Raw genomic sequence first — 13,810 nt, forward strand, 5'->3', positions numbered from 1 at the left:
TGCAAAAGCACCTCTGGTCCTTCAAAAACATTATATGACAAAAGACACACACACATGCAAAGACAATCTGTTTATGTTTAAACAAAATGCACATAAAAGTGAATAATTATCAAACACATTCCAAGACATAAACACCATTAATAAGTATGCTCTTTATTCAAACCAATAACACTGGATAAACCTGCAGCACTGCAGCAGAAACTATCCATCAACACAGTTATTATCTGTCCATTACAATATGTTAGGTTCTCGGTTAGTATGCCAATGGCTTGTCCAAATCTGAGCTCTAACTAATTGCATCTTTCTGTCACTTGCATGCATCTGTCACTATTGCAGCACACAGGCTCTGTCGGCCTTGGTTAACGAAGGACTCATTACTCACATTTGGCAGTTTTTTCACTGTATCTGTGCAAACTGTCCCTGAATGGGCTTCAGCACAAGAGTGCTTTCATGTGTAGTCTTCAACCTTGACTTTTCTTAATGTTGAAATAGGATAACAGTAATAGGCACACTGCTTGATGGTTTCTGGTTCAAAAACTAAATTAATGATACTAGAAATACGTAGTATGACTGACATGCTGTCTTAGCTTTGATAGCCATGTTTGTTTATTGTCTTTGTTCACCTAATTTCTCAGAATTTCTGCTCTTGTTTTATTTATATTGTTTTTTTTCTTTTTAAATCTGCCTGTTGGCTCCCCAATTAGTCCAGATTTTGACTTGACAAAATGGCATTTATTTGATACATGTCCCCACAAAGTCGGCTCAATTAAAAAATGTTGTCAGCTAATGAGCCTAAAAAAATATGTTGACATAAATATGTTGTGTGCCAGGAGTAAAAGTCGTTAGGCAGATAAATGGTGATTGATTTTCTAGATAATATCGGTGGATGAACTTTATCATTGCAGTGGCATACATTGGTTTTCATTTGTCTTCTGCAGATCAGAACAAACGACAACAGCACACAATTACTAATTAGATGCGGATAGTTATTCATGTGAAAAGTATTTCTTATTTTCTGTTATAATAAGACCAATTTTTTTTTTTAAAAAGCCTTTTATACAACAGCCCAGCTGTATGCAACAGAGGGATGAATGCGTCAATAGTGGACCAATGCTGTTAGGTTAGAGATTCAGAGATTTAAAGTATTTGTATAACATTTCCAGAGTGAGCGACAAAGCAATTCCACAAAAAATATAATCCTGTTCAAAGGACAGGGACTATAAATGATGCTGATAGAGGATGTTGAAAGTGGTTTTATCCTCCACGTTGTTGCTGCTTTTCTTATGTATTTGTTTTGCTGTATCACCAGCACTCTGTCTCTTGATTTTCTCGTTTTTGCGGCGCTGTCCTCCCTTTCCTCATGTTCTCCCTCTGCTCTCGCTCTACCAACTAAAAAACAAAGCATGTCAAGAAACAGATATATATACGGCTCAGGGAATTACTAAAATTCCCCAAGGACAAAAGGCAAGAGGAGAAAATGTCACATAGAACATTCTCAATAAAATATGATGAAGATCTTTAGTTTCCTCATTCTCAACCATATCTGAAGCCGCATAAAAAAAAAAAAGGTCAGCAGAGCCTGAGAGAACTCGCTGTCTTTACACCTGCCACCAAGGCATCAGAGTAGCAACACTCTGGGAAACAGGGCTCACGTGTTCTTGGTTTGCTATAAATGAAGCATTATGCTCTAGTGACACCAGCGAGCCCAACAATCACAGCAAAACAACAAAACCGTAACCGTTTCACATTGAATCAAGCAGGAGGGGGAAAATGTGGCTTAGATGCATTACAATGCCGAGGGGTAAAAGAAAAGACTGCTGACTGCGGTGGGAACATTGGATTCGCTGTAAAGTAGAAAGGGCTAAATCAAGAATGTCTTATGATTGTATGTGAAGAACAAGGAGGGTTGGTTGGTCAGACTATCCTGCCATCATGTTATTAAAAGTACAGCTTTACAGCCCTCAAGTCTAGACGGATGAATCCAAAAACAGAACAATGAGTTTGTTGTGAAGTGGTTCCAAGCGACATGGCTCTTGTTATTAGTCAGGACTGAAGCTGTGGAGGGACAGACATTGACAGACAGAGAGCAGACCCACAGACCTTGAGCTTGTTGACCTATGGAAATTGAAATTGAGGGGCAGGTTCTGCTGTTAATTATAACCCAAAGGTCAATGCTGACAGGCGTGTCAGTGACCGCTACCTGACAATGGAAACAACAAACTGATGGAGTGGAGAAGATTTGAAATAGAAAGTCAATATTTTTAATTTAATTGCATGGCATCTTTGCAATATCTATGTTAGATGTATTAATGTAGGAGTTTTGTTTTGGCGCTCTGGTTGATAATGTTCTGTTATGGACATTCATTTGTAAAGCAATTATAGAGCCAACATGTGTTTGTATTTGAATTGCAGAAATTAGCATTTGTCATAGTCTTATTAAACTGCTGATTTAAGAAATACAGTGTTTGCTGTGCTAATTAAAACCATGATAACAACATTGTATTAATAACTTAACGTAGTGGTTAAAAATGCTTCTTTCAGATGATGTTTCCTCCATGCCAACTTAGTTTTTTGTAATTAAATCTTCCTCTTGCATCACAAAGCTGTGCACAGTAGACTGTTTTTTTATTATCACAGCTTCGGCCATCTATAACATTTTATTTACCAGCTTTATTGTTGCTATGGGTCACAGGGACTCGAATTTACAGTGATTTATATTGGAGCGGGTTTTCCCTAGGTAAGTCCTATTATCTAGCCCCCTTATTGGACATAAAAACAAAGCTGATCGTTAAAACTGTCACCCAAACAGTCAATTGGAAGCATCTATTTGATTTGAAGAGCTACTTCGAAACACTTCAACTTTGATTTGCTGTACTTTAGTTGTGCATGCAATTCAATGGATGATCATGAAAGGCATTGTGGGCGCACTAACCTTCATTTCATTCTAGATAAGTGCTTTAGTGATGATGGTTACACTGGGGGATTATTGAAAACCTGTCTGATATTTTTGTGCGGTTGCCCAGTTCAGTCCGTGGCCCTCAGATCCTGCCTCGTTGGTACAACTCAGAAATGAAGCTAGGGAGTGAAAATAACATATTGGAGTTAGGAAGTTGCTTTTGCTTTTATTATATTCGTCTTTTAAAATCATGTACCAACAGGAATTGGAAAATAGAATTGTCCATTGTTGACCAGGAGGTATCCCTTTATCAAGGCTGTCACCCCCCACCCCATATGTTCAGCAAAAGTCATATTGTATAGTCCTGTGTCTTTTTCATGTCAACCAACAAATTGCTTTTCCAGTGTTAGTCACTCGTGTGCACTGAAGTCATTCTGTTGTTGATGTCATGTGATCTGTGTGAAACAAGTCCATTATTATCTGCCTTGAAGCAAGGTTTTTGTAGAGTTGCGTGGATGTTTACATTTCTAGTAAATCAGCATGTAACAACAACTTAAGTCTCTTTGCAATCTCTGCAATGATCCCTGCAGATTAGGAATGAGCACACTTTACTTCTCCTTCGCAGGAAAGATCAGATCCTCGAAAGCACATTTTGGCCATACACAAACATCCACCATTCCTTCATTCATCATTGTCTTAGTCCTCTATTCAGGGATCACTATTCCCTTTTTACACTATGCATAACTGCATGTGCACAGCCTGACTTTAACAAGTTTGAACAGTATGTGACATATAAAAAGAGCTTTGTGAGGCTCATAAGAGGTGTTTTACATTTATTGCAACTTCAACGTAGTTTTTGAGTTGGTAGTTTCATGTTAAGTCTACATTTATCCCTTCATCTCCTTAATTCATTCAGAAACATCATCAGATAGTTATAGACTTTAAGGTTGCAGCCTAAGTAACCATACCGTAAACAGCTATTAGGGGTTAAACAGCAAAGACCAAACATCTCTGTACAAGTTCAACCAATAGTTCAGGGATTAGCCTCAATCAGATAAACAGTTGGCCGCAGCAAAAGCTCAAAAAGTCTTTTTCACCTTTATCAGACATTTGGAATTGTCCTAGCAGGAAGGCACAGGTGTAATTAATAACAATAATAAGATTATGTTTAATTGTACCAGCAAGGGATCCTGCATGCAGTGTGGGACATTTATTGTAGCCCTGGCTAAGGTTAGTAATTGCACCTGTGCTTTTCCTTCTATGACATGTTAAAATGTCTGCAGTGAAAATGGCCTGTTGAATCCTGGACCAGAGGAGTTAATAACTTGCAGTTGCAAACACTTGCAGTTGGCTGAAACTGGAGCCAAATGCTGCAACAGTAGTAGTGATTGATGCTTGGAGCCAATTTTCTTAACAGAGTACTCTGCTCAGTGACTTTTAGAGCACGGACATCATGTTCCCATCTGAACCTAAACTATTTGTATTATTGATGACTCAGCTAGAGCTCATTGCTCATTGCTCCTTTGTTAATTGTTCATCTGGATCCACTTTTGTCCTGGCAACAATTACATTTTATTCAGTACATAAAACAGAACATACAATTTAAACAATATCACCATTGTATCCAACCAAATACAATAAAAAAAATTATATTACTGAAAAATACACCTTAAACACAAAATCATTATAATATATCTCAATGCGTCACCTATGTTTTTTCCCTGAGCATTTGTTATAACTGCACTTACAAGATACTGACTGTTTTGCCTGTTTGCTACTCGATGGCCCCGATGCTTTTCCTGAGTACGATTGACTTCATAAGTAATAATTATTAAATCTATTTTAAAACTGACACATACTATGTATTGGCATAACATGAATCACTCATAAAGCGAATAATAGCTTTTGTGCATGCCATTGTTCATGTGTTTCTGTTCAGTGCAGCAAACGACAAACATCCATAATGTGTTTTTGACAAATTGCCATTATTCTTGATAACCTGTAGTTGCCTATTGCAAGAAAACACTTGCCGGGTGATTGGTTAAAGGTAATAACCATCTCCCTCCTTTTTCAGATTTTCCGCCGAGCAGACAAAAATGGTGAGTAAACAGAAAATAAAATGTTTTAATGAATTTCTCCTATGCATGCTTGCCCTTCCCCACATTTTTCCACTTGTTATTATGCCTGATAATCTGACGGATAAATTAAGTATTTGCATGAATGACTCTTCAAGGGAAGCTGCTTTCCTCCTTATGCACTAACAAGTTTCTCCGCCCAATTAAAATTATTCCAAAATGCTGGATTTAAGCCATGGCTGGAAGAACTTGTCACACAAAATAAAGCACCTCTCTGTCAGTGTCGACACAGATGACTGGGTGCTTTTTACAAATGAATGTGAGTCATCTTGAGGAGGGCTGAGCCAACTTGTTCTTCCTAGCAGTGAATCACTGATAAAATGGCATTATTAGCAGTACGAACAAGATAACTCCTCGTATTCAAAAATGTATATTGTACACATGCTGATAGGTATGTATTTCAGTAATGTCAAGTTTTTTTCATTAATTTTATGTGTGACCACTGTTAAATCTGGCAAAATCCAAAACATTTAAGATCAGTCGAAATTGATATCAACCACACTGTAAAATGCAGTGACCCTGTAAAATGAATGATATTGCACAGTGTAGGACCTTAAGGGTAATTTAGGAATGTAAATTATTGCAGTCAAACCATGGGGGCATCAGAGGGGATCAAAGAAGGTTTGTTAAAGTTAATCTGTCTCAATACCCCCTCCAATACTGTTATCATGAATCTGTGATGTAAAATGTATTCTGGGCGAAACATTTTGATTAAATAGCTTTTTTGAGCTATGACATCTAATTGTACTTTAGAAATGGTCATGTCCTTGCAGATTTTAACAAGCCCAAGGAAACATAACTTGGTGTAAGTTAAGCACAATGCACTATTGGATTTATCTCATAACACGTTTTCTAGAGAAAAAGCACCATGTTCGTTGTGTTTGAGGTGAATTGCATCATGGACTAAAGCTGGGACTGAGTTCAATACAGGTTTTTTATAGTTTTTGACTTTCTCTGTGTTGAAACTATTTTGTCAGGATGGCACAACAATTGGTCCCATGTTAAACTCATGTTAGACTGTGTTGCTGACTTTTTTCAACAGCAATTGACACATTTAAAATAGCTCATTTAACCAGGACTGTACTTATTTCAAAGTGTCAGGATTATGTAATGTGAATTCTGCTGATGGAAAAATAATGCTGCAAGAAGACCTGTTCAGTCGTCTCGACGTATTGCATTATCCGTACCATAGAAATAAAAGCCAGACAAACTTGAATGTTCCATGTTCTAAAAACGTCCTGATATATCCCTTTCATTTATGCAGTTAGAGGGAAATTGTGCTTTACTGAATCAAAGGTTACATATTTTCTCTGTTTTTAATCTGTGCTCCTTGCCTCTGCTTGTGATGTGGCTAAGAACGCCATTCTTAAATTATGAATATATTTTTTCTGTCTAACGACAGATGAAAAAATAAGTCAAAGCCAATCACTTTAGAGAGGACATCAGCGAGACTTTGTTGCGCTCACACCGGCTGTAATCAGCATGCCTCCAAATAGCAATTACTTCTCAACAGCTCAACCTTTGCTATAACAAGTCTTGTACATGATGAATTGTTTTATGACTTCCGGCCCAAAAAATAATAACTGTTGTTGTGGGTGAGGGTTAGTGGATGTGTAGGACAGTAAAGGGGCTATTCAAGTTTTGTCATTGCACACACTCTGGAGTGTTGGCCAGAACACTGCTTCACGGCCAGGATGTTCAGGGTATGAGGTGTATGTTGGAGAATGCAAGGAGACGACGACAGGATGATTTAACCACTTGTATTGACGTATATTCAAGCCACCAATGGGCAACAGACGTATGGTTACAGGGGGTTTGTATATGTTTGTGTGTGTGTGTGTGTGGTTCTGAAACAAAAGAGAACATGAAAATAATAAGTACAAACTCCGACGTAACCCGCACGCACATAACTACGTTAACATATTAGCGTAGCAGGCTAAAGTCATGGCAAATGTAGAATATTACCTACATAACCATATACCCACAAGTACTACAGGCAAGTATGTAACTACATTATAGAAGTCAACATATTAAATGCCTAGAGCCTTTTGTACAGTTGTACTGCGATGTCTGTCATCACTGAACTAGTCTTGGAGAAAGAATGGAGGAAAGGAGCAGCATCAATATAAAAGAAAACCACTAAGGAAATACACTGTGCCACATTCACTGCTCTTTATCTTTAGTCAAGACACCACTGGGATTAGACTGTATTATCAGGAAAATACAGATAAGATTCATAGCAGCGGAATATGTTAAATTATGAACTGATATTTTAAAAATATATTTGTGGAGCATACAGCACAATGTCGGAAAGGTCTCATTCTGCATTTAACTGAAACTTGTATTTGTTGAGTAGGCTAAAGTAACTCAAAACTGTACGAACCAAGTAAGTTCCTGTTAAATGCACAATCACACTTTATTCATAAAGTAGCTACAATCAAACAGCCAAATGGCGTGTTGCATTAATTTAAGGACTTAAGGGAAGTCATTAGCGCCTTTCTTTTTGTAAATGATGACCCAGTGTTCCCTATGCCTAAGGCAATAAGAAAAAAAACATTATAGTATATAGTAGTATAGTATAGTACATAGCATTTAAGAATTAGAACAGCTCTTATCATGGCAGCTACTTAATTCTTAAAAGCCAAAAAATACTATTTGATCGCAGCCAAAGTGTCATGGGATTGTTCCATGCCTTATAACAGGTACGTTGCACACAGCTCTTAAACACAGCCAAGAGACATACAATACTATTTTAATTCCTTCCTGCTGGTTGATGGATATTTGTATGTTTTGCTAGGATAAAGTCATTGTAGCACTAACTAGCTTTAGCACTCACAATATCATTAGCATACCAAGCTAGCATTAGCAAACAACAAACTCATCATAGCTTAATATGCTATGCATTTTACCAGTGCATTTTGTTATAACAACCAATTGTGAAACATTTCTGCATCAAGCACAGTTGGATTTTTTACTCAAAAATATTCAATATATAAAGTTACCAAGGGTTTTATCTGTTCCATCTGTTATCCCCTAAATGTGTGGACTGATCCAACGATCCTGTTTGATAAATAGGAATTGGGACTCCAAAGTCATAAGAAATAAGCAGGTGGGGAACTCAGAATGTATCATGTGTAAGACATTACAGGGAACTACATGAACGGAACTACAAGGATAAATACTGATGCGGCAGGATCGATGATGTGCACAGAAATGTGCCCATGTACATGTGCATCTGTTAGTTGAATTCAAAATACAGTTGTTTGTGTCAGAGGAAGATCTACCAGTAAAGCCAGGGGGGATAGGCGCATGGCATTAGTGCATTATAGGCCTGGATAGGCAGCAAGTGGTGGAGCCTCATAGTCAGAGGTCAAGTCTTGTGCATTTGCTGACACGGGTTACTTATGATACAATTTTTTTCACTTTTGTGCCTTTTTTTCTACAATGCCCATTTTCACCTCTGCACTTTGCAATTGCCACCAGTAACAGCAATAAAACAAAGCCCCAGGTAAGGATTTTTGAGTAAATGTCTCGCTCTTCCGCTATGAGGCCAAATCCTACACCAAGCATATGCTTTTAGTGGTTTCAGACTGAATATAACCGATATACATAAACTCTTGAGGATAATTAGTCCTAACTGTCACAACCTAATTGGCTAAATCGTCACAGACCAGCAGTCTTGTTAGAATGTTTTATTTTAGTTTGAAAAATTGGGTCAATTAATATAAAACTAAACTTCAAACGTATCTCGGTAATGTTGTGTTCTTATCGAGATATTCATATTTCTCATAAATGAAAGATGATTTCCAGTGGGATAGCTGAAGAGATCATGTCCTCTCTTCCCACTAGCTTTTAATGAACCTCACTTTTCGCATGACTTCTTCAGGATAAGACCAGCAAGCTACCTTAGTAAGGTGGAGAATCGGGAGGCAGTAGAACATGCGATCTAAAATCAGCATACAGGCTTAAATTAGGATATGAAGCTGAAGGCAGCTTATATCACAGCTTTCCTCACAGATGGCCTGATGGAACAGAATACCAGAATGTAGAAAGATGTGGGTACAGTCGTGCATACGAGTTTGCCATAAAGAGATGTGACCAACGTGTTTTTGAAGCTGTGATGCCTTCATGCTTATCTATAAACCATGTTGGAGAGGCTGCAGCAATGGGACTGACCTTTGGAGAGATAAGAGCGCGGCCTACTTTGTGCCCTACTTTAACGGACTTCCTCCGAGCTCATTTGGTTCTTGATTACTCTGGTTTTGTGAGCACTTTTTTTCAGGTATTCTGGATTCTTTTATAAGTAGAAACGGCTAAATACAATATGGCTGTGTCCTTCTGTGTTGCAGAATCAGCACATTTTAGCACCCTTGCATTTTTTTATGGAAACATTTTTATCGGCTTGAATTTCCTAAGTGACTTTTTAGGCTGAGTAATAAAAAGCAATGTGTATTGCTTTTGACTCAACATACAGTGTGATTTATTGCTCTTTTTTTAATGTAATAATGTGTTTTCCTGTGCGGGAAATGTTCTGAAGGCTATAACTGCTTAGATTTGGGTTCCATGTAAAGGACGATATTACAGAGTTTAATGTTGCCTTTCTTCCAGCTGTGCTGTGAATATTCTTTGCCACATCAGCTTTCACTGGTGATTTGTTGTTTTTGATGAAACATTGAAACTAGAAAAATTGCTAGTTGAATAGTCGGTAGGTCCCACACTTTGGCTGCAACACAGGTGTTAGTGTGAAGCTGTCTGTATGTGTTGTGGAAAATTGGCAAAATGGCTAGCAATGATACAAAGAGGCACATAGCTTCAAAATGATGTGTATGTGTATGTGTGTGTGTGTGTGTGTGTGTGTGTGTGTGTGTGTGTGTGTGTGTGTGTGTGTGTGTGTGTGTGTGTGTGTGTGTGTGTGTGTGTGTGTGTGTGTGTGTGTGTGTGTGTGTGTGTGTGTACATGGTCCCGAACACACCTTATAGCTTTTTGCACAGAAATATTCTATTGTGAAAAACTGAGATAGCTTAAAATTTAAGTTAAAAGAGCTCCTGTTTTACAGTAAAACAAGATCAACAACATTTGCTGATGCAAAAATATTATGCATTTGCAGACTACGATTAAGTTATACTTAAAAAAACTAGTTTTGTTTTTGTAACAGGTTCAGGAATAGCTTCACATTAACTGGAAACATGACGGGAGCCATGCTTCATAAGTTCTTAATATACTTAATGTGTATTTTACGAGTGTTTTTGGAAACTGTGATCTACTTAGGGAGCCCATGTGTATTCCTTATGTGTGTTGGGCTTTGCAACCATGAATGATTTATTAATTTAGAGGCATCAGCTGGCGTTTGGGTTGGGAATCTGTTTAGTAACCGAATGCTGCGGCTGCTCTGTTTGAACTGAGAGAGAGGGAGAGTTTATTAACTGTAGTTATGACCCATAGCAGGTTTGTGTCACATAGGTTTGTGTTCTGGTATATAAATTCTAGAGATCTACCTCGAGCAATTTCTGCTTATTAATTTTATTTGGATGGGGTCCTGACCCCAAACTCTGCTAAACAATAAATCCGTTCCTAGCAGTACAACCAATACAATCCCAATGATGAATAATACAGCAATGGAAAGCATCATAAATGATAAACATCACTTCAAAAAGACACTTGACTGAACAAGGTTGTCGTGTTCGGCAAGTAAATGTTGTATCAATTTCTCCATCTTCCTATCATCTTCACATCACCAAAATTATCAAGGCGGATACGTGAGGATGCTTAAATTGGAGTTGAGAGGAGACCAGCAGGTATGAGTCTTGAGATAGCAAACACGTAATCCCCTCATCTGACAGTGGATCTTCGTTTCCCTGATGCTTTAAATGCTATCTTTCGAAGCCAACTGCAACCATCGTCCCTCAGGGATCTAGGTGAAATTAAGTACAAATGATTAGTTTGTCGCCTAATGTACAGTATGTGAGCAAAATAAACATCTGTAGGTCTACTGCTTTTGCCTTATTTTTGTTGTTTACAAAATAATCTTTGCATTTGTAGAAGTAAATGTAAGTAAACAAAAATGTAATACAAAGGTGGGAGTAGCCTTAGTCAATTGTAAAAAGGAACTTCAATTGAGTCATAAGCCATGGAACAAGAAGCCCATAATAGTTTCTGAAAATGATAAAGCTCTTTAATGATAACAAATAGAGGCTTGTGTAGTTGTTGCGGCTATCCTCTCTCATGAGGAAGATATTTAACCCAGAACTGTCAAAGTGAAAAGAGGAGACTGCCAGTAGTCATCAGTAGTCCATCAAAGATTTTCAGGAGTGTCACTTTTGAGCATAACTGCTGCCTGCAGGATGCTGGAAGTCACATAGTGTTGGTAGTGCCGATGGAAAATGTAGTCTACATAATCACGTGATTCTAACTGCTTTGTGACATTCATGTGTAGCATCCTTAACCTAGTTATTATACGTCACATACTTATTTAACCCAAACCATCATTTTGTTCCTCAACCTAACCAAGGTGTTTTGTCCTACACAAATCAAGTAGCTTTGATTTACAACATTTAATAAAATGGTCGCATGTTGACCTTCATGCTTACATACACAATAGAAACAATAACGTACACTTGATGGCAATTAAATGCAAGGTTGATCCAATGCTCCATAAGCGATGAACAATGAAATGTTGTGATCATCCACATTTACTAGCTCCTAGATACTAGATATTAGCATGCTGCAAGATGCGGACACGCTTTTGTACTGCAATTTATTTTGATAGCCTTTAAATGTATTGCTATTTTGTTCTTTAGTACTGGAATGTTTAACGTTGTAACTCTAAAAGGGAATGACAGGCACAGAGCCAAACTGAAAATCTTTTGTTCTTTAAATCACAAAAGTAAAGTTGTCAGTTTGATCAGGCTCTTTAATTGAGGAGGAAAAAAACATTAAGAGTTTAAGATAACAAAAACTGAAAAGAGAGAAAAAGGAAGTAAATGGTCAGCAAACATGCATTGTCTTGGCCAGCACATTACACATTCTGTTCAAAGGTAATGAGAAGCCGAGGCTCCGGCTGAACAGATGGTCTCCAAGCTTGCCCTTGAGTTTTCAGCACTGCTGATTCTGCCAACTGTAACTCCATGGCATATTAAACGGTTCTCCTTTTACCTTGTCTTTGGTTAGACAGGGTCATTATTCGGGGGATTACTCAATAGGGGTTATGAAGCCAACAGCGGTCCTACACTCTAAGACATGGCTGGAGGGATTTTGTTTGTTTCAGAAACATGTCTGTACCTCTGTGACAAAACCAGTCCTTTGGCTTAATTCAACAAATTCACTGAAACATTAAACATTTACTTTGTTTAATGTATTATGTCAACAGTTTCCACAGGTTACTTGAGAACAATAGTAGAACCTATTATTTTGTATTTAAACTTATTATTATTGCTTTCAACTAACCTAATACAATTATGTGTAATTTGTTCACATAATAAATGTATTTAAGTCAACATTTCAAATTGTTTTTAGTGTACTTCACACACTAAAAAAACTGAAACGTTGACTTTAATAAATGTATTATTTCAACAGATTAGTTAGTTGAAAGCAATAATATTAAGTTGCACCTAATATGTTTATTTAAACATAGTTTTATTGCATTCAACTAACCTAACACAGTTATGGGAAATCTGTTGACATAATACATTTAATTAAATACATTAAATATTTTCCTGGATGCCATCTTGACTGCATTTTATCATATTGGCCACTCCTTTATGTCTTTTGTTCAAATTGACCTACTGATTGTCCAACTCTCTTTTGATTGCCTTTCTGTCATTCTGCACAGCCAACAATCGTTTTTGAGGATTAAAACATCTAGCAGATTGTTGCTCCTCTGGCAGGCTAACTGCTGACTGAGCTGTGTAATCTCCGCCAGTAGACAGATTGAAACTAGGCTCACAAAGGACCTCTTCTTCACAGATGACAAGCTTTTTATTTGCTTCTATTGATTTTGCAGCACCTTTTGACAGACAATGCACAGAAAAATCAATCACAGAATATAAAGATGGATAGAAAAAGTTAAATCTGCTGACAAAATGTTACTCTTACAATTTTAAAGTCATAGTTTGTGGAATGTCAGCAGTTTATGTTGTAATAGATTTTTTGGTAATGAGGACTTTTTGAGATCTGTACAAAATAGTGTTGACACCAAGTTTGAATTTAAGGTTAGAGTGCATGCCACCATTACAAACTGTAAAAAATAGTTTTGAAACAACTAGTCAATTGATTCTTAGTCAAATTAAAATGTTGGTTTTGGACTGTTGGTTTAACAGAACAACTAATTAAAAGATGTCATATTGAAATTAAAAGATGTCATATTGAAATCTTTTCCCACCGTTTTTAAGAACTAATAAAAAGGGAAAATTGGGACAAAAAAATGATGTTTTATTTTACACCCTTATTGTTGCAAGTTCTGTTATAATGTAGGCCTGTGTTTCTTTTTTTCAGATGATGGCAAGCTGTCCTTTGACGAGTTCAATGCTTACTTCGCAGATGGGATCCTGACTACTGAGGAACTGCAGGAGCTTTTCTATTCCATAGATGGCCGAAAAACTAGGTGAGTTTTGAAATTGCAATCCCTAATGGTGAAAAATGAATGCTGTATTAACATGGTGCCTTTCCCAGTTAGAAAGAAGTCTAACTAAACAGCAAGTGTTTGATGCTTGAAGGCACAGTTAATGTTTCCCTTTCAAGTAATCAGTCACAGGCTAAATGTTTCACAGCTGGAGGGAGGTCT

General features: G+C 37.3%; 1 protein-coding gene across 1 annotated transcript in view; it reads left to right on the plus strand.

Moving 5' to 3' along the window:
* The window catches only part of necab3 (N-terminal EF-hand calcium binding protein 3), a 38,824-nt gene that overhangs the window by 832 nt on the left and 24,182 nt on the right, over positions 1–13,810 (plus strand). The window contains exons 2-3 of the mRNA XM_063910005.1: positions 4,971–4,995; positions 13,522–13,630. Of these exons, the coding sequence (XP_063766075.1) occupies positions 4,971–4,995; positions 13,522–13,630 (134 nt within the window). The remainder of the gene's footprint in view (positions 1–4,970; positions 4,996–13,521; positions 13,631–13,810) is intronic.

This window comes from Eleginops maclovinus, chromosome 20 (assembly GCF_036324505.1).
Source record: "Eleginops maclovinus isolate JMC-PN-2008 ecotype Puerto Natales chromosome 20, JC_Emac_rtc_rv5, whole genome shotgun sequence".
Taxonomy (NCBI): domain Eukaryota; kingdom Metazoa; phylum Chordata; class Actinopteri; order Perciformes; family Eleginopidae; genus Eleginops; species Eleginops maclovinus.